Source organism: Uranotaenia lowii, chromosome 1 (genome assembly GCF_029784155.1).
Source record: "Uranotaenia lowii strain MFRU-FL chromosome 1, ASM2978415v1, whole genome shotgun sequence".
In the NCBI taxonomy this organism is placed as follows: Eukaryota; Metazoa; Arthropoda; class Insecta; order Diptera; family Culicidae; genus Uranotaenia; species Uranotaenia lowii.
The window spans coordinates 3,490,209-3,513,480 of NC_073691.1; the positions used below are offsets into that span (position 1 = coordinate 3,490,209).

At 30.3% G+C, this 23,272-nt stretch overlaps 1 protein-coding gene across 3 annotated transcripts in view; it reads left to right on the forward strand.

The window, feature by feature from the left end:
• The window catches only part of LOC129738466 (uncharacterized), a 119,142-nt gene that overhangs the window by 2,744 nt on the left and 93,126 nt on the right, over window positions 1-23,272 (forward strand). For 2 of the 3 annotated variants that reach the window (XM_055729674.1, XM_055729673.1), the window contains one exon: window positions 16,015-17,589. In XM_055729674.1, the coding sequence (XP_055585649.1) occupies window positions 16,104-17,589 (1,486 nt within the window). In that variant the 5' untranslated portion in view covers window positions 16,015-16,103. Of the gene's footprint in view, window positions 1-14,842; window positions 14,960-16,014; window positions 17,590-23,272 lie in introns of those variants that run through there. The other variant, XM_055729675.1, reaches the window with a different exon arrangement.

Below are 23,272 nucleotides of genomic sequence, written 5' to 3' on the forward strand. Positions count from 1 at the left end.
GATATTATTCCCATTTAGAATGAAACTATAGGTTAGTAGCTATGAATGTCAACCGGATGGTTGAAAGAAATATTTTTCGACCCAAACGACCCAAAAACGACAAACAAAAGACTACAAAGACTTGAAAGACTAAAAATTTAGTCTTTTTCTAAAAAGAAAGACTAAAGACTAAAAGATAAAAAAGAAAATTTTAGTCTTTTTCGCCTTTTTCTTAAAAGAAAGGTATAAGACTAAAAAGACTAATAAGACTCAAAAGACTAAAAAGGACTAAAAAGACTTAATAGACCAAAAATACACAAAAGACCAAAAAGACTACAAATACTAAAAAGATTTAAATGATCCAAAAAGACAAAAAAAGGCTGAATAACTAAAAAGACACAAAAGATGCTAAAGCACAAATTGTTCTTTCAACCTTTTTCCTCATTTCCAAACTTATTTACTACCTACTAAGACGTGGCCGGCGCCATAATTGAGGATTTTAAGATAGACCATTAGCTTTTCTCACTGTGCTCATCCAAACCATCATTCTTTTGACCTTCAAACACAGTTGATGGCCTTGGTCAATCACGAAGTAGCAATTCATCGACGATATGGAATTTGTTCTACTGAGTGTTCGAAATGCATTAATGATATGATCGAAGATATGTTCTCAAAACATGTTTAATTTGAAAAATAAGGCAAACTAAATGGAATAAAAAGATTGAAAAAAAAATTAACGATACTAAATACACTAAAAAGGCTAAGAAGACAAAAAAGATTTTATTATAAATTCTTTATTTGAAACGGTTCATACCTTCAGGCTTTAAAAAGCTAAACTCGTTTTTTTTTATTACAATTGTGTGCTTATATCTAGTTCACTTTTTGAAGATAATGAAGATAGATAGGGAAATATGAAAATTAAAAAAAAATATAGACGGAGATCAAAGAGGACTAAAAAGAATAAAAATCCCCAAATAAATAAAAATGGTCAATATGCTAAAAGGACCAAAAAGACTGAAAAGATTTAAAAGACTAAAACGACTAGAAAGACTACAAAGACTAGAAAGACGAAGAAGACTAAAAAGACTTATAAGGCTAACATATTGAAAAAACGAAAAAATACAAAAAAAAAAAATTGTCTTTTTCTAAAAAACAGGTTAAAGGACCAAAAAGATACTAAAAAGAAGTAAAAAGACTAAAAAAACTAAAAACACTACAAAGACGAAAAATACTAAAAAGACTTGAAAGACTAAAAAGATTAAAACAACAAAAAAGACTTAAAATACGAAAAAGAAATACTTAAATGACTAAAAAGATTAAAAGAACTAGAAGGACTAAAAAGACTTAATAGACCAAGAAGACTACAAATACTAAAAAGAGTAAAAAAATCTAAAATGACCAAAAAGATTGAAAAGGCTGTATAGGCTAAAAGACGTAAAAGATTTAAAAAAATAACACGACAAAAAAGACTGAACACACTACAAAGACATTCTACATAGACTTGCAAGACTTAAAAGACTCAAAAGACTCCAAAAACCAAAAAGGCTGAAAAGACTAAAAAGATATCTCCATCGCGTTTGTTCGTGTTCATGTTGTTAATCCAGACTACGTGATCAACACTCAACTTCTCGGTCTTACCTACTTCACTAATCACTAATCGTACTTCCACAGCCAGAACTTATGTCTGAGTCCCAATGAATAATACAAGTGTGTTATTATTCTTATTTTCTTAAGTCATGTTTTTGATTATTTTAACATAAACACATTAAAATGATCAAAAACATAAAGTGGTTGGGCCTTCCATGGAGCAGAGAACGGAGAGACATCTGGAACACAGGAACAGGAAGAAACGTGGCCCACCAGTACCTTACGTTTCATGGCATGGCGTGGTGTCTGGTACATAATATGTGATTAGTTGCATTGCAGATCTCCCTAGTTTGCAATCTGAAGAATGCAATTAAGCACATCCGTTGGCGAAACTGCGGTGAATCCGTGGACTCATAGATATAAACATCAAGCATGGAAGCATGGAAGTTTTGCAGAACTTATAAAAAAACTTATCAAGTTTTTTTCCGGTAATTCTCTGGTTTTATATGTGCTCCCCAATTCCAAAATCAGTTCAACTAACGTCATGATTTGATGTCCAATTTAAGCGTCAATTGTCAATTTACATTTCCTTCCGGAGTGGAATCTCCAGTTAGTATTTTATGCATTTCGGAATACTAATAACACTGAGAGAAAAATTAACATAACCTCCAATTGACACCATTCGAACTGAAATAGGTCACACTCGATCGCTCGTTCCCATGAAGACTTGCCGAAAGGTTGATTCTCGCGCACCGCCCATTTACGCAATATGAATATCTATTGCAAACGGATATTCCAAATGACAACAACGACGAGGCGAGATGAAGCACCCGCATCTGCAGTTGTTGAGCTGTTGTTAGTACAAATTCCGCTTAACCACTGCTGGTAGATCCATTAGTTAAATTTCTACTTCCACCCCAAAAGGAACTGACTTGTTCTGGTTATCTATCTACCTACTACTAACTGTTCCGATGGCCATTTCCCAGCTTCCATCCCACCAGAGGTCGGTCGATTAAACCTCAACTGATGGCCGGACAGACCGGAGAGAGCAGGAAGAAGAGTCGGATTTACATTGATTGAACCACCTTTTTGGGAGCAACGGCGCCGCACCGTCAACTCGAAACTGACACCGCCGATCATAAATCATTCAAAACAAAGCAGCAAAATTCAGAGCAGCAGCTATCGCCGTCGTCGTGATTCGGTTTCTCTAAATAGTAGCAACTTCCCTGTGATCCCCACCGACAACCAATCTACCCAACTTCCTATCCGGGGGGGAACAGTTTAGGCTGTGTAGTTTTGTTAGTTTAGTTAGTCGCCAGAATAAGTGAATGGGCGTGGCAGTGGTTCTCAATAAACTTTCCCGTCAAAAGGATATATTTTGATTTTTGAACTGTTATAGGTTCTAAGGAGACACGTGACAAAAATAACAAAAATATCAAAATTATAAAATGACAAATACATTAAAATGTTAAAAATGACAAAAAGATAACAACAATGATAAAAAAATACAAAATTGACTGAAGTGACCCAAATGACAATAATAAAATAGCGACAAGTATCAAAAAAAAATTACAAACCTAACCACATTTACAAAAAAACTAAAAAAATAAATTTCAAAATAAATAAATGAAAAAAAATATCAAAAATAATAAAAATCATAAATTTTACAAAAATATTATCAAGAATAAACACAAAAATGAGAAGAATGACAAAAATGGCAAAGATTACAAAAACGATAAAAAATTACAAAAAACGATCAAAATAACAAAAAAAACAACAATTACAAAAATAACAAACAAAAAAAAAACTAAAATAAAAATAACAAAACTGACAGCAATCCTGAAAATGCAAGAAATGACAAAACTGTCAAAAATGATAAATTTGACGAAAATGACAAAAATGATAAAATTGACAAAAATAACAAAAATGACAAACAGGATAGAAATGGCAAAATTGTCAAAAATGACAATAATTACAAAGATTACAAAAGAGACAAAAACCACAAAAATGACAAAAACGACAAAACTGATAAAAATAACAAGAATGACAAAAATGACAAAATTGTCAGAAATGACAACAATGACATACTTGACGAAAATGAAAAAGTCCGAAAATGACAAAAACGACAAAAGTAACAAATATGATAAGAATGACAAAAATGGCGAAAATCGCAAAAATGTCAAAAATGACAAAATTGACAAAAATGACAAAAATGACAAAAATGACAAAAATGACAAAAATGACAAAAATGACAAAAATGACAAAAATGACAAAAATGACAAAAATGACAAAAATGACAAAAATGACAAAAATGACAAAAATGACAAAAATGACAAAAATGACAAAAATGACAAAAATGACAAAAATGACAAAAATGACAAAAATGACAAATATGACAAAAATTACAAAAATGACCAAAATGACCAAAATGACAAATATGACAAAAATGACAAAAATGACAAAAATGACAAAAATGACAAAAATGACAAAAATGACAAAAATGACAAAAATGACAAAAATGACAAAAATGACAAAAATGACAAAAATGACAAAAATGACAAAAATGACAAAAATGACAAAAATGACAAAAATGACAAAAATGACAAAAAAGACAAAAATGACAAAAATGACAAAAAAGACAAAAATGACAAAAATGACAAAATTGACAAAAATGACAAAAATGACAAAAATGACAAAAATGACAAAAATGACAAAAATGACAAAAATGACAAAAACGACAAAAATGACAAAAATTACAAAAATGACAAAAATGACAAAAATGACAAAATGACAAAAACGACAAAAATGACAAAAATGACAAAAACGACAAAAATGACAAAAATGACAAAAATGACAAAAATGACAAAAATGACAAAAATGACAAAAATGACAAAAATGACAAAAATGACAAAAATGACAAAAATGACAAAAATGACAAAAATGACAAAAATGACAAAAATGACAAAAATGACAAAAATGACAAAAATGACAAAAATGACAAAAATGACAAAAATGACAAAAATGACAAAAATGACAAAAATGACAAAAATGACAAAAATGACAAAAATGACAAAAATGACAAAAATGACAAAAATGACAAAAATGACAAAAATTACAAAAATGACAAAAATGACAAAAATGACAAAAATGACAAATATGACAAAAATGACAAAAATTACAAAAATTACAAAAATTACAAAAATTACAAAAATTACAAAAATGACAAAAATGACAAAAATTACAAAAATTACAAAAATTACAAAAATTACAAAAATTACAAAAATTACAAAAATTACAAAAATTACAAAAATGGCAAAAATGACAAAATTGACAAAATTGACAAAAATGCCAAATGACAAAAATGACAGATTGACAAAAATGACAAAATTGACAAAATTGACAAAAATGAAAAAAATGAAAAAATGACAAAAATGACAAAAATGACAAAAATGACAAAAATGACAAAAATGACAAAAATGACAAAAATGACAAAAATGACAAAAATGACAAAAATGACAAAAATGACAAAAATGACAAAAATGACAAAAATGACAAAAATGACAAAAATGACAAAAATGACAAAAATGACAAAAATGACAAAAATGACAAAATTGACAAAAATGACAAAAATGACAAAAATGACAAAAATGACAAAAACGACAAAAATGACAAAAATTACAAAAATGACAAAAATGACAAAAATGACAAAATGACAAAAACGACAAAAATGACAAAAATGACAAAAATGACAAAAACGACAAAAATGACAAAAATGACAAAAATGACAAAAATGACAAAAATGACAAAAATGACAAAAATGACAAAAATGACAAAAATGACAAAAATGACAAAAATGACAAAAATGACAAAAATGACAAAAATGACAAAAATGACAAAAATGACAAAAATGACAAAAATGACAAAAATGACAAAAATGACAAAAATGACAAAAATGACAAAAATGACAAAAATGACAAAAATGACAAAAATGACAAAAATGACAAAAATGACAAAAATTACAAAAATTACAAAAATGACAAAAATGACAAAAATGACAAAAATGACAAAAATGACGAAAATGACAAAAATGACAAATATGACAAAAATGACAAAAATTACAAAAATTACAAAAAATACAAAAATGGCAAAAATGACAAAATTGACAAAATTGACAAAAATGCCAAATGACAAAAATGACAGATTGACAAAAATGACAAAATTGACAAAATTGACAAAAATGAAAAAAATGACAAAAATGACAAAAATGACAAAAATGACAAAAATGACAAAAATGACAAAAACCACAAAAAAATGAATAAACTGACAAAAATTTAAAAAATGAGAGCGAGACAAAAATGACAAAAACGACAAAAGGTTTGATAAAAATAACAAGAATGACAAAAATGACAAAATTGTCAGAAATGACAACAATGACAAACTTGACGAAAATGAAAAAAGTCACAAAAATGAAAAAAATGACAGAAATAACAAATATGATAAAAATGACAAAAATGGCGAAAATTGCAAAAATGTCAAAACTGACAAATTGACAAAAATGACAAAAATGACAAAAATAACAAAAATGACAAAAATGACAAAAATGACAAAAATGACAAGAATGACAAAAATGACAAAAATGACAAAAATGACAAAAATGACAAAAATGACAAAAATGACAAAAATGCCAAAAATGCCAAAAATGACAAAAATGACAAAAATGACAAAAATGACAAAAATGACAAAAATGACAAAAATGACAAAAATGACAAAAATGACAAAAATGACAAAAATGACAAAAATGACAAAAATGACAAAAATGACAAAAATGACAAAAATGACAAAAATGACAAAAATGACAAAAATGACAAAAATGACAAAAAAGACAAAAATTACAAAAAATTACAAAAAATTACAAAAATTACAAAAATTACAAAAACTACAAAAATTACAAAAATTACAAAAATTACAAAAATTACAAAAATTACAAAAATTACAAAAATTACAAAAATTACAAAAATTACAAAAATGACAAAAATGACAAAAATGACAAAAATGACAAAAATGACGAAAATGACAAAAATGACAAATATGACAAAAATGACAAAAATTACAAAAATTACAAAAAATACAAAAATGGCAAAAATGACAAAATTGACAAAATTGACAAAAATGCCAAATGACAAAAATGACAGATTGACAAAAATGACAAAATTGACAAAATTGACAAAAATGAAAAAAATGACAAAAATGACAAAAATGACAAAAATGACAAAAATGACAAAAACCACAAAAAAATGAATAAACTGACAAAAATTTAAAAAATGAGAGCGAGACAAAAATGACAAAAACGACAAAAGGTTTGATAAAAATAACAAGAATGACAAAAATGACAAAATTGTCAGAAATGACAACAATGACAAACTTGACGAAAATGAAAAAAGTCACAAAAATGAAAAAAATGACAGAAATAACAAATATGATAAAAATGACAAAAATGGCGAAAATTGCAAAAATGTCAAAACTGACAAATTGACAAAAATGACAAAAATGACAAAAATAACAAAAATGACAAAAATGACAAAAATGACAAAAATGACAAGAATGACAAAAATGACAAAAATGACAAAAATGACAAAAATGACAAAAATGACAAAAATGACAAAAATGCCAAAAATGACAAAAATGACAAAAATGACAAAAATGACAAAAATGACAAAAATGACAAAAATGACAAAAATGACAAAAATGACAAAAATGACAAAAATGACAAAAATGACAAAAATGACAAAAATGACAAAAATGACAAAAATGACAAAAAAGACAAAAATTACAAAAAATTACAAAAAATTACAAAAATTACAAAAATTACAAAAACTACAAAAATTACAAAAATTACAAAAATTACAAAAATTACAAAAATTACAAAAATTACAAAAATTACAAAAATTACAAAAATTACAAAAATTACAAAAATTACAAAAATTACAAAAATTACAAAAATGACAAAATTTATAAAATTTACAAAATTTACAAAATTGACAAAAATGACAAAAATGACAAAAATGATAAAAAAGACAAAAATGACAAAAAAGACAAAAATGACAAAAATTACAAAAATGACAAAAATGACAAAAATGACAAAATGACAAAAATGACAAAAATGACAAAATTGACAAAATTGACAAAATTGACAAAAATGACAAATATGACAAAAATGACAAATATGACAAAAATGACAAAAATGACAAAAATGACAAAAATGACAAAAATGACAAAAATGACAAAAATGACAAAAATGACAAAAATGACAAAAATGACAAAAATGACAAAAATGACAAAAATGACAAAAATGACAAAAATGACAAAAATGACAAAAATGACAAAAATGACAAAAATGACAAAAATGACAAAAATGACAAAAATGACAAAAATGACAAAAATTACAAATATGACAAATATGACAAAAATGACAAAAATGACAAAAATGACAAAAATGACAAAAATGACAAAAATGACAAAAATGACAAAAATGACAAAAATGACAAAAATGACAAAAATGACAAAAATGACAAAAATGACAAAAATGACAAAAATGACAAACATGACATAAATGACCAAAAAGGACAAAAATGACAAAAATGACAAAAATGACAAAAATGACAAAAATGACAAAAATGACAAAAATGACAAAAATGACAAAAATGACAAAAATGACAAAAATGACAAAAATGACAAAAATGACAAAAATGACAAAAATGACAAAAATGACAAAAATGACAAAAATGACAAAAATGACAAACATGACAAAAATGACAAAAATGACAAAAATGGCAAAAATGACAAAAATGACAAAAATGACAAAAATGACAAAAATGACAAAAATGACAAAAAAGACAAAAATGACAAAAAATTACAAAAATTACAAAAATTACAAAAATTACAAAAATGATAAAAATGACAAAAATGACAAAAATGACAAAATTTATAAAATTTACAAAATTTACAAAATTGACAAAAATGACAAAAATGACAAAAATGATAAAAATGACAAAAATGACAAAAAAGACAAAAATGACAAAAATTACAAAAATGACAAAAAACAAAATGACATAAATGACAAAAATGACAAAATTGACAAAATTGACAAAATTGACAAAAATGACAAAAATGACAAAAATGACAAAAATGACAAAAATGACAAAAATGACAAAAATGACAAAAATGACAAAAATGACAAAAATGACAAAAATGACAAAAATGACAAAAATGACAAAAATGACAAAAATGACAAAAATGACAAAAATGACAAAAATGACAAAAATGACAAAAATGACAAAAATGACAAAAATGACAAAAATGACAAAAATGACAAAAATGACAAAAATGACAAAAAAGACAAAAATGACAAAAATGACAAAAATGACAAAAATGACAAAAATGACAAAAATGACAAAAATGACAAAAATGACAAAAATGACAAAAATGACAAAAATGACAAAAATGACAAAAATGACAAAAATGACAAAAATGACAAAAATGACAAAAATGACAAAAGTGACAAAAATGACAAAAATGACAAAAATGACAAAAATGATAAAAATGACAAGAATGACAAAAATGACAAAAATGACAAAAATGACAACAATGACAACAATGACAAAAATGACAAAAATGACAAAAATGAAAAAAATGACAAAAATGACAAAAATGGCAAAAATGGCAAAAATGACAAAAAATGACAAAAATGACAAAAATGACAAAAATGACAAAAGTGACAAAAGTGACAAAAATGACAAAAATGGCAAAATGACAAAAATGACAAAAATGACAAAAATGACAAAAATGACAAAAATGACAAAAGTGACAAAAGTGACAAAAATGACAAAAATGACAAAAATGGCAAAAATGACAAAAATGGCAAAAATGACAAAAATGACAAAAATGACAAAAATGACAAAAATGACAAAAATGACAAAAATGACAAAAATGACAAAAATGACAAAAATGGAAAAAATGACAAAAATGACAAAAATGACAAAAATGACAAAAATGACAAAATTGACAAAACTGACAAAAATGATAAAAATGACAAAAATGACAAAAATGACAAAAAGACAAAAATGACAAAAATGACAAAAATCGCAAAAATGACAAAAATGATAAAAATGATAAAAATGGCAAAAATTGCAAAAATGACAAAAATGACAAAAATGACAAAAATGACAAAAATGACAAAATGATAAAAATTACAACAATTACAAAAATGACAAAAATGACAAAATTGACAGAATTGACGAAAATGACAAATATTAAAAAAAGGACAAAAAATGAAAAAAATGACAAATATTACAAAAAGGACTAAAAATGAAAAAAATGACAAAAATGACAAAAATGACAAAAATGACAAAAATGACAAAAAGACAAAAATGACAAAAATGACAAAAATGACAAAAATGACAAAAATGACAAAAATGACAAAAATTGCAAAAATGACAAAAATGACAAAAATGACAAAAATGACAAAAATGACAAAAATGACAAAAATGACAAAAATGACAAAAATGACAAAAATGACAAAAATGACAAAAATGACAAAAATGACAAAAATGACAAAAATGACAAAAATGACAAAAATGACAAAAATGACAAAAATGACAAAAATGACAAAAATGACAAAAATGACAAAAATGACAAAAATGACAAAAATGGAAAAAATGACAAAAATGACAAAAATTACAAAAATTACAAAAATTACAAAAATTACAAAAATGACAAAAATGACAAAAATGACAAAAATGACAAAAATGACAAAAATGACAAAAATGACAAAAATGACAAAAATGACAAAAATGACAAAAATGACAAAAATGACAAAAATGATAAAAATTACAAAAATGACAAAAATGACAAAAATGACAAAAATGACAAAAATGACAAAAATGACAAAAATGACAAAAATGACAAAAATGACAAAAATGACAAAAATGACAAAAATGACAAAAATGACAAAAATGACAAAAATGACAAAAATGACAAAAATGACAAAAATGACAAAAATGACAAAAATGACAAAAATGACAAAAATGACAAAAATGACGAGAATGATAGAAATGACAAAATGACAAAAATGACAAAAATTACAAAATTGACAGAATTGACAAAAATGACAAAAGTGACAAAAATGACAAAAATGACAAAAATGACAAAAATGATAAAAATGACAAGAATGACAAAAATGACAAAAATGACAAAAATGACAACAATGACAACAATGACAAAAATGACAAAAATGACAAAAATGACAAAAATGACAAAAATGACAAAAATGCCAAAAATGGCAAAAATGACAAAAAATGACAAAAATGACAAAAATGACAAAAATGACAAAAGTGACAAAAGTGACAAAAATGACAAAAATGGCAAAATGACAAAAAATGACAAAAATGACAAAAATGACAAAAATGACAAAAATGACAAAAATGACAAAAATGACAAAAGTGACAAAAGTGACAAAAATGACAAAAATGACAAAAATGGCAAAAATGACAAAAATGACAAAAATAACAAAAATGACAAAAATGACAAAAATGACAAAAATGACAAAAATGACAAAAATGACAAAAATGACAAAAATGACAAAAATGACAAAAATGACAAAAATGACAAAAATGACAAAAATGACAAAAATGACAAAAATGACAAAAATGGAAAAAATGACAAAAATGACAAAAATGACAAAAATGACAAAACTGACATAAATGACAAAAATGACAAAAATGACAAAAATGACAAAATGACAAAAATGACAAAAATGACAAAAATAGCAAAAATGACAAAAATGATAAAAATGATAAAAATGGCAAAAATTGCAAAAATGACAAAAATGACAAAAATGACAAAAATGACAAAATGATAAAAATTACAACAATTACAAAAATGACAAAAATGACAAAATTGACAGCATTGACGAAAATGACAAATATTAAAAAAAAGGACAAAAAATGAAAAAAATGACAAATATTACAAAAAGGACTTAAAATGAAAAAAATGACAAAAATGACAAAAATGACAAAAATGACAAAAATGACAAAAATGACAAAAATGACAAAAATGACAAAAATGACAAAAATGACAAAAATGACAAAAATGACAAAAATGACAAAAATGACAAAAATGACAAAAATGACAAAAATGACAAAAATGACAAAAATGACAAAAATGACAAAAATGACAAAAATGACAAAAATGACAAAAATGACAAAAATGACAAAAATGACAAAAATGACAAAAATGACAAAAATGACAAAAATGACAAAAATGACAAAAATGGAAAAAATGACAAAAATTACAAAAATTACAAAAATTACAAAAATGACAAAAATGACAAAAATGACAAAAATGACAAAAATGACAAAAATGACAAAAATGACAAAAATGACAAAAATGACAAAAATGACAAAAATGACAAAAATGATAAAAATTACAAAAATGACAAAAATGACAAAAATGACAAAAATGACAAAAATGACAAAAATGACAAAAATGACAAAAATGACAAAAATGACAAAAATGACAAAAATGACAAAAATGACAAAAATGACAAAAATGACAAAAATGACAAAAATGACAAAAATGACAAAAATGACAAAAATGACAAAAATGACAAAAATGACAAAAATGACAAAAATGACAAAAATGACAAAAATGACAAAAATGACAAAAATGACAAAAATGACAAAAATGACAAAAATGACAAAAATGACAAAAATGACAAAAATGACAAAAATGACAAAAATGACAAAAATGGAAAAAATGACAAAAATTACAAAAATTACAAAAATTACAAAAATGACAAAAATGACAAAAATGACAAAAATGACAAAAATGACAAAAATGACAAAAATGACAAAAATGACAAAAATGGAAAAAATGACAAAAATTACAAAAATTACAAAAATTACAAAAATGACAAAAATGACAAAAATGACAAAAATGACAAAAATGACAAAAATGACAAAAATGACAAAAATGACAAAAATGACAAAAATGACAAAAATGACAAAAATGACAAAAATGACAAAAATGACAAAAATGACAAAAATGACAAAAATGACAAAAATGACAAAAATGACAAAAATGACAAAAATGACAAAAATGACAAAAATGACAAAAATGACAAAAATGACAAAAATGACAAAAATGACAAAAATGACAAAAATGACAAAAATGACAAAAATGACAAAAATGACAAAAGTGACAAAAATGACAAAAATGACAAAAATGACAATAATGACAAAAATGACAAAAATGACAAAAATGACAAAAATGACAAAAATGACAAAAATGATAAAAATGACAAATATGACAAAATTGACAAAATTGACAAATATGACAAAAATTACAAAAATTACAAAAATTACAAAAATGACAAATATGACAAAAATCACAAAAATTACAAAAATGACAAAAATTACAAAAATTACAAAAATTACAAAAATGAGAAAAATGACGAAAATGACGAAAGTGACAAAAATGACATAAATGACAAAAATGACAAATGTCAAAAATGACAAATGTCAAAAATGACAAATTGACAAAAATGACTAACATGACAAAAATGATATAAAAAACAAAAATGACAAAAATGACAAAAATAACAAAAATGACAAAAATGACAAAAATGACAAAAATGACAAAAATGACAAAAATGACAAAAATGACAAAAATGACAAAAATGACAAAAATGACAAAAATGACAAAAATGACAAAAATAACAAAAATGACAAAAGTGACAAATATGACAAAAATGTCAAAAATTTCAAAAAATAACAAAAAATACAAAAATGACAAAGATGACAAAAAAAAACAAATATAATAAAACTTACAAAATGGTCGATGATTAAAAATTGGACAAAAATGACCAAAATTGTCAAAAATGACAAAATTGTCAAAAATAACATAATTATCAAAAATGACAAAATTGTCAAATATGACAAAATTGTCGCAATTGACAAATTTCACGAGGATTGCAAAATTGACAAAATTGACAAAAATCGTCAATTTTGATGAATTTTACAAAAATTTCAAAAAATATCAGAATGAACAAAAACGAGAAATTTTGGTACAAAATTAAAAAAATGGTTTAATTTTCAAAAATTATAAAAAAAAATACAAATTGCGCAAAAAAATATAAAGTAAAAGAAATTTTAAAAAAGACCAAAGTGGTTTTTTGTCATTTAGTGTTTCCAATTTTTTTATATTTGTTTTGTTCATCAGTTTTGTTAGTTTTACATTGTTGAATTTTTTTCCCGAAAGACTTTTTTCGACCTTATATTTTTTTCTAAGTTGATCTTGACATTTTGTGCGTTGTTTACCACGAGGCCAGCTGTACAGACAGTTTTGTGCATTGTGGCATGTTTTTTTCATTTTCTCCACTACAAGGTCCACCAAATTCCCCCCGAATCGCCATCAAAGTGATACAAGTGCTGCCGAAAATTGAGGAATCGAAATGAAACCAGTTTCACAGGTTTCAAACAACGAGATGAGTTGAAGTTTCCTCTTTCGATCTTTCCCAATTGATTACAGTATTTTACAAACCAAGTCACGTCGGATTTTATAGTTTTAGACGTTATTAAGACTTAAATTGTGGAATATCAAATTGAAGTTATGAAAACTGTAGACGGATTGAGTAGAGGAAGATTCAATGAAAGATAATTTAAGTTACTCTAAGCTGTGGTCCAAGGTTGATAACATTCTGGGGTGACCATGCTTTCAAAAAAGTACTGGTTAAACTTGGTATGAAATACTGACGCGAATCACTTTTCAACACTCGCTTCTACCATACGCAATCGTACCATTTCTTTCGGGAGGTATCGAGTGCTCGCCAAAAGATCATTATCAGAACTGTGAGAATGACAAAATCACAACCGATCATATTCCTTGCTAATTTTGAAGGAATAGGAATTCGATAGGCCGGTATAACGTTGATCAATACCATTGCCCACGGATTTAAACATGTGTTTCGTACTCCAATCGGACTGACCGATTGCTACCACGTGCAATCAGAGTAACGCAATTTGTATAAGATTCAATCATAGCAATCAGGTTTGTTAGGTTTTCAACAGAAAAGATTTCAGTTTCATTCTGTAATCAACATTTAAGAAAGAAGTTGCTATCAACAAATCGTCTCGTGGATACTCATCCAACTCTTTCTGAAGATAACTCCAAGTGTTACGCTTTAAATTTCATTAAAAGAAATGTGATAGTTAAATTATATCTTTGGCCAAAGTTTGAACGAAAAAAAATACTGTCATGGTGCCCCAGCGACAGTTTGAAATTGAAGTTCTTGAAGCCCTCAAAATTGAAGTAGATGTATTCGTTTGAACGGTTCTGTGTGAGTATTACCAAAACCTTATGCCTCGGATCTTGATAAAACATATTTTATTTAAACTTACTTCCGTACATGAGAACTACTGACTGATGGATCCACGGGACAGGTCAACTTGTCGCTGCCGGATATGGCGATTTCGAGAAAGTTTTGTCCAAACCCATTCTCACCCGAGTCCGGCCGATCTCGTACATGATGAGCAGCTCATTAAAAAAAATAAATAACCTGGTAAACGTTCGTATCAAAACGGTAGCACAGCTAACCGGATTGAACCCAAAGCAGGGTAGATCCCGCGCCAAATTCGCCACCACCCGGATTCTCTACGACCGGACATGATAAATTCCAAATCCCCTCTCTTCTTTGGTCGGTTAGTTTGGCAGAATGGGGATAAAACTACTGTTCGAAGGGGTCTGTCGTCGGCTTCCACAGTAAATAATAGAACGATTTATTTCAATTGAACTATTCGGATCTGTGTGGTGCTGAGAGCTGACCATTTTCCCCCTTGCTCAGTCTCATTCGTGTGGATTTATTGTGGACCACCAGTATCTTTTCCTTTAGTAGTAGTTCTTTGGCGATCATAGGATAGGGGGCTTTTTGTTAAAGTTGTTATGGGCAATAAGTGATTGCACCCTTGTCAATTTTCGGACGCAACTCAATCCATTGGTCCGCCATTTGATGTTGATGATGTGTTTGGATTTATGGCAGTTGATTTTTTTTTGCTATGTTACCGTAAAACAATATCGATGAAGTTTGTAAAAAGATATGTTCAAATATCTCTTGGTATAACGTTAGTTTCGAAAGTTTAATAGAGTCAAACACATAGGGAAAAATTTGGTCTGTGATCTAAAAACGTGTCCGGCGAGTTCCCCTCCAATGTTTTCTGTAACAAAGTGTACACGTATAGCTGTACATTCTCCAGTGAATTGAATATTTCCGCTATAAATGTTGACATGATCTGTCCCCAAAGTAGTTTGTGACCCCTTTTTTGTGTTCCACACATTTGATTGGATATTTTATGACGCTTCACTATTCTAATAGTGAGTATCCTCTTTTTTTCACAGGCAACATTACCGATAGATTTCACCAATGATTTCATCTTGATCCGGAGCCCTTCCGGAAGTCCACAAACGCACGGATTCGACGTTCTCCGATGAAGAAGCTAAAGCAACAGCAAAAACAAAAGAAACGCAATCAACAACAACAAACACAAGAACTCTCCCGCTATCATCAAAATGCTATCGCAAACGCTATCGCGGTCTCATATCCCAGTGCTGGTTACCACCTAATGGGTGGGGGTGGTGGCTGCTCCTGTCCACATTCTGCCATCCCGTCCACGTCAGCCCACCATCACCACCACCACCAGCAACAGCAAATTTATCAAAACTCCGTCCACAAAAATGACTACCGCAGCAAAAATCATCCTGCGGCTGGCTCCGGTTCCGGTTCCGGCTCCGGCTCAACCGTCATTGCTAAGCCTACAAACATTGTGGCCACCATGGAACTGTTCCAGCCATGTGGAAGCATTCCGTCTTATGGTTCCCATCACCATCATCAGGATTACTCGTATGCTTATTACGAACCGGGGGTGGCTTTAAGACATTCCAACGTTCCTGCGACCTATCTTTTCGATGCCGCCAATCTACCTGATAGTTCGGTTAAGCCTGGAAGATCACCAACAGCGGGCGCTGGTCCGTCAACTGTTGTTGCTTCACCACAAGCTATGGCCTCCATTTATGGGTCGTCACCGTCATCGTCCTATTGCGGCAGTGGGGCCAGCTCGATGCGAACCCTCATGGCACTGGGTGGAAGCGGCTCTCATCGGAATAACCGGTTGTACGGCGGCACTCGCCGTATGTCCGGAAGTGGTCCCCGCTTTCCGGGCTCCCCGTGTGAAAACATCTATGAGGAAATCATTCACGAGGAATGTGAAATCGGTGGCACTCCGTTGGCGACTGCCAGCACTAGTTCCGGACCGTCGCTAAGCGGGCGTCTTTCGTTGATGTCCCTGAATCAAAGTGTGATCGTGGAGGAAGAGTTCCGTCAGGTACAGCACTGCCACCGGAAGGTGCTGGGAGAGTTGAATCTTTCGATGGAAGCCATGTTGATGGGAGCTGGGGAATCTCCGGATGAAAGTTACAAATCTCGAAGTAGTGGCGGCTACCGGCGAAAGTCTTACGGAACTACCATGACCACGGATCTGGATAGTGGTTTTTCCGGCAGCAGTGCCGGCACCAGTTACGTGGGCAACCTCAGGGCCCGCAAAACGGAAGCCAAAATGTTATCACTTCAGCAGCAGAGTCATCACCAGTCGATGATGCTGTTCGAAGGAATCGGCCAGCAGGAGGATACCCTCAGTTTGTCCAGTGTTGCCAGCGGAAATGGAGTATCTTCTCTTAAAACCAGTATTTGTCGGGGTAAAAATTTATCAAAGCTGCTAAGTGGCAGTACCCGATCGCTGCGAAAAATGTTGGAATCTTCTACGAGCCCTGGAAAAACGCCACCAGCTGTTAGTGGAACTCACTCAACGCCAAGTTCGCCGACGTTCGTCAAATCCAACAAGGTCGGCTTCTGGTCCAAAAAGAGCTGGACGAAGAAGCTGTCCCCCGCAAGCAGCGCACTTCAGCCAACCTTCAACGGTAAGTCCAATGTTTTTTTAAGCCCACAATTTCACGTCCCAAAGTTTACGGGGTCTAATTTTAACACCCGGCACTTGTTGTTTTTTTTACCGACACTTTCTCTCTGATTCGTCCGTTGTACAATTTGCGGTTAAACACATCGGTCACCGGGATCAATCCTCGGAGCCTGGGTACGTTTTGCCCGTTAAGTAGGAAGTGGTTGATTTGTACCGTTTACTATTAAATGTGATACGCTCTTTGTCCTAACTGATGCTGTCCGTTCGTCGTCGTCCCCTACTTTTACATATGGCGATCGTTTAACTGGAAACGAATAAAATATATAACATCACTTATCATCGCCATTATCAGTATCATCATCATCATCATTTGGAACTTTACGGTTAAAGCGCCTGTATCCGTGGTCTATTCCGATTCGGTTGCTTTGGTCGGATTCTGAGTCTAAACCGGCAGGTCCACGGATACAGGAGCTCTTAGCTTTAATACACTCAAAATTCTAGAATTGCTCATGCAACTACTCACGAGCATACAGTTTTATGCTTGATCAAATAAACTGTAGCGTTATAATTTCGTAATCTCAAAATCATCGAAACCAAAAGCTTAGAAACACATCTCATCTCGAGGTCTCAAAATGTCAGAAAAAACGTCCTTCCTTACTTCCTCTCTCCACAAAAGAAGGATAGAGGGGTCTCAAACCACCAGAGAAACAATTTCTTCTCACAAATATTGTCCCGTGCTGAATTTGGTTTCATTTTCTGGATTAGTTTGAGAAGCGAGGGGTCTCAAATCATCCGAGAAAAAAAAATTTGCAATCGGATACGACCTCATACCAAATTTGGTTTCATTTGCTTAGTTAGTTCTCGAGTTGAGCAAAAAATGTTGCACGTGAGGCCCCTTCACCTTTCCTAATCCCACTGACAGGAAGGAGGGGTCCCAAACAACCATAGAAACATTTCTTACCAATCCATGCCAAATTTGGTTTTATTGCTGCCATTTGCTCGATCACATCTCAAATTATTCAAAAAATTGTATGGGAGCATCCTTGTCCCCTTCCTATTCTCTTCCTTGAAGGAGGGAGGGTGTCAAATATGTTCATTTCATGAGTTATGCAAACATATTTCCTTGTTTGGGACACCCCTTCTCCCCTTGTAGTGAGAAAGAGGAATCTCAAGCCATAATAGAAACCTTCCGAGGCCTTAAAAGTCTCCTTCTGGAGTTTCACGCAAATCTGTTCAGTATTTTCCTAGTTTATAGGGAATAGACAGAAGTATGTATGTATGTATGTATGGTTCCCCCATCGGTAGCAAGGTCCTGCCTATGTCTGTGTGGCTTGGCCTTCGAATTTCTTCTAGGGCTTCCACGGTCCGATGGTTCGTCGAAGGAAGGCATCCAACCCTCAGAAACCTACAATGGCCGGCTACCCGTGCCGCTTGCAATAATCTCTTTGGGTTATCCGCAGATGCATTCCTTCTAAAATATATAAAATGATGTAAACATGATTAAAGGCAGTAAGGAAAATTACTCAAAATTAATGATAAATACAGTTTTATAACACATGTTTCAACAATTAATTCATTTGTAAAAAGATACGAATCTGTAAAGAAAAAGTTATTAAGGCATATAAGAAAAAAATTCAAGTGCAAATGTATAAACTTACGATGCAGATTACTCGAGTGCAATCCTGGTTCTAATCAACGATAAAAGATTCCTGAATATAACAAAACTAATACACTTTACGCATTAGACACAGGATGATTCACAATGCTTATTACCATTTTAAATTTTTAACATGTTAAAATTTATAAAGAAACCTTATATCTCATGAAAAAAAATTGTCAACAAGAAAATAGATATTTAAAATATATATCGTATACAATATCTAAATAAAACTATATCAGCTGATATGTTTGACTATGAGATTTTTGCTGTGCTATGATATTTTATTGAAATATTAAATCTTTATGTATTTTGGTGGTTGAAGCTGATAAACTTTTAGCCACAAAACAGTGACATATTGAAGTACAATATGAATTATGTTACGAATATTCATGAACAATTTTATTAAGTAAAAATTTGTTCAACAAACAACGCGTCTCCAAATCATCAAAATAAGACGGCTTTTAGCAAAAAGCTTTGCTTGTATCACTAGATTGCAAATTATGCACACCCTTAACCAAGTTGCATGATGATAAAACACGTTAAATGAAACACATTAAAATTCGTTGCAATCTAACATTTTGGAAAAAGGACAATAGATTCATGGTATGTTGCATTATGCCTAAATTAATAATAAAACATAAAAATTACAAAAATATCAAGGCTTAAATCATAAGGAGTCGTTAACATTCTTGACAAATCGTCAAAATTAGCAACACTGAGTGTATCTATTTTTGACGTCTGATTCAAACGTAAAATAAGCTTCTACTAGTCGCCGCTAGAGAGCATGAACCAGGAAGAAAAATAAAACAAAATGGATGGATCTCACCAAATTCCTTTCGCATTGGCCGATTGATGTTCTCAGTTCGTTGTTATCCATTTCATTTTCAGTAGGTACGCCTTTCTCGGGGAAAAAAGACCTCGCGAAGATATATCTTTCTGCCCAAAACTTCTCATAAAAGATGTTCTTTTCTGTTCGATTTCACAAAAAACCTCCCTTCTACTCGCACTAATAAGAGACACTTCGATTCGCCCAGACATAAAGATTTATGGATTCCTATATGAAAGCCGCCATCTTTCGCAACACCAATTTTTCACATTTCATTTCATTTTTTCACAGCGTAATTTCAGTTTAAGGCGCATTCTACAATCGTTCTATCACAATGATTTCCATTTCACACATTATCTTTTAACTTATTTAATCCAACACTCATGGGAAAATACAAAACACGAAAATAAAACACACGCACTCGAGGCAACTAGAACAAGCGAACTGTACCGATCGGAATCTCACGAACAACGTTTATAGGGAATAGACAGAAGTGAAGATTAATGTTATATGTTTATTACATACCTACTAGCTGATCCGGTGTGTATTACTACACCTTCTTAAATTTGTGGAAATTAAAAAAAATAGATTAATTCTTGTTTTTTTAAAATTCTTTTGAAAAATCCTGTCCTAAAATTTTTTTTTATCTTAAGTGAAGATCTTCTATTTATTTATTCATAAGTTCGTAATTTCTGCCACAATAAATGTTTTACTTTTATAAAATTCCTCTCCCAAGCCAAATTTGAATCCATTTGCTTGATCACTTGCCAAGTCATTAAAAATTAAGTTATGAGAGTCTCTAACGTTTACCGTACACCAATGCCTTCTATGCAAAATTTACTCGGTCGTTTATCGAGCTATGAAAAAAGTGTTGGTGCGCCCTATTCCCTTTTCCAGCTTCCCACTGAAAAGAATTTCTTATTTTCACATACTTCCCTATGAAAAATTTGACCCCATTTGCTAAAAATGTTATCCGAGTTAGGCAAAAAATGTATGAGAGCACCCTTTTCCCTATTCATCCCCCCACTGGAGAGATCCCGATTCAGGATAGGAACATTTTTTCATCCTAAAAACTCTCTCCTACTAAAGTTGGTTTCTTTCGTATGACTTATTTCATAGATATTATTAACAGATGTGGGGACGCAAGGAATAAACGTGATTTGCTTTTAAAGAGTTCTAACAAGAGTGGAAATTTTATTGATTGGTTACGCCTAGTTACATTTCTAAGATTGCTTCGATCATCATTATTAGATCAGTGCTTACTATTTTTTGCTGATCTATTTATTTTGATATCTTCAGAGCAAGTTCACTGGTGTTGGAAAAAAGTGGTAGAAATTTTGTCACTTTTAGCACTTTTTCCTAAAAAGAAGCTTGGTGAGCAAATCATATCTATATATATATAAAAATGAATGTTTGTCTGTCTGTCTGTTCCCTATAGACTCGGAAACTACTGAACCGATCATCGTCAAAACTGGCATCTGAGGGTTTTTGAGGCCGGGGATGGTTTCTGTAATAGTCAAAACTCCATCCGACTTAAGGAAGGAGAGGCTTCCATACAAAATTTGTAGTTTTTCGAAACAAATTAAAGTCATGACATCCATTTTCTTGAGATTTTTTTTTCCTTTGGGCGGTTTGTTTTTCGTCTCTATGGTCGAGGCGTCGCGAGCCAAGGAAAGTAACCCAGGCATAGCATACTGATCAGTAGGAATATTTTGGCGCGTATTTCTCAACCAAGCATATTTTCTTTGAAGGGTTTGTTTTTCGTCTCCATGGGCGAGCAAACGTCGTCGCAAGAGGATAGTAACCAAAGCACACTGTTCATTGATTGCTGGAAAATTTAACAATAAGGCGCCGGTTTCTTAAACACGTGGGCGATATGCAACCTAGATGTGTTTTTTTCTTGCTTATTTGATTTGTACACAGCACGTGGTAATAAATGACGCCTATATGTGACACGGATTGGTATTTTATCAATCGAATCAAAACCAATTGAAAGATTTGCAAAAATACTTCCATATTTAGTTCCTGTTAATGTAGGTAGCATTCGACTTTTCATTCAAGGAACATTAGAACATGTTCAAACGTTCAACTTTTTCTGTTAAAAAAAATGTTTTCTTCTAGAAATTGTTACTTCGGCCCAAATACACAACTGAAACGAATTTAGAAATGAAAATGGGAGCTTTTTATTTTAAATAATTCTGAAAAAACCATCGTACTTTTTGCTCACATACCAATTCAAGTACGTACTTAACATGAAAAGTGTTTTTGTGTTACATGGCTGCATAAAAGAGACTTTTGATCCGCTTCGTTTTTGAAAAGCGAGATTTTAGAACTGATATTCAACTGGACGCAAAATTTTTAAGAGAAATTTTTAGTTTACCCTTAAAGTGTTAAAAACAATATTCCCTTCTGTCAACTAACACGGTGGGGCAAGGGTAAACGTCGAACTTTAAAAAAAATCATCTTCAAAATGATTCAATATGTTGGAAAGACCAGAAGGGGTATTCCGAATGTTGAAACTGCAGCGGATATTGAAAATTCCCAAATGTCTTTGTAAATGAAGGTCATTCCCTTTGAATAGCATTCGTTAAAAATGGAGTAACAAATATAAATTTATATTGCAGGAATACTGCAGATATATCAGTGAAGTTTGATAGAACAAAAAACAGGAATTCTTATTAAATCCATTTTAAAGCCATTACTCTGACGTATCTGTAAATAAGCTTTGCATTGACACTTGCCCCAATATACGGGACAAATGTAAACTTAGAAATTTGTTTTTGCCAACATTTTTGAATATTTGACTTTCAAAGAGAAAATAAAAAAAAAACGCTGAGAACTTATTAAGTGATGCAACAGATATTTTTTTAAATATTTATATGTTTACCGTAGTAAATTTATTTAGAAAAAAAAATTGCACTGTATTTAATACATAACTAATTGAATATATTTTTCATTACCATGATAAGTGCTGTTTGGGTATCGAGCCGGTTAAATTTGCCTACCTTCTTCAAGCAGTGGGGGACAAAATTGAAAAAGATGGGAGAGCTCCCATGTAAATTTAAGATAAAGAGCTTTTCAAAGAAGGGACCATATTTAAAAAGGTTTTTTTGGATACAGAGTACAAATTTCAGATCTTGAAAAACGAGTTCAGAGATCAAGTTTCAGTAAATAATATATACCATTTTTGAATTGCAATTC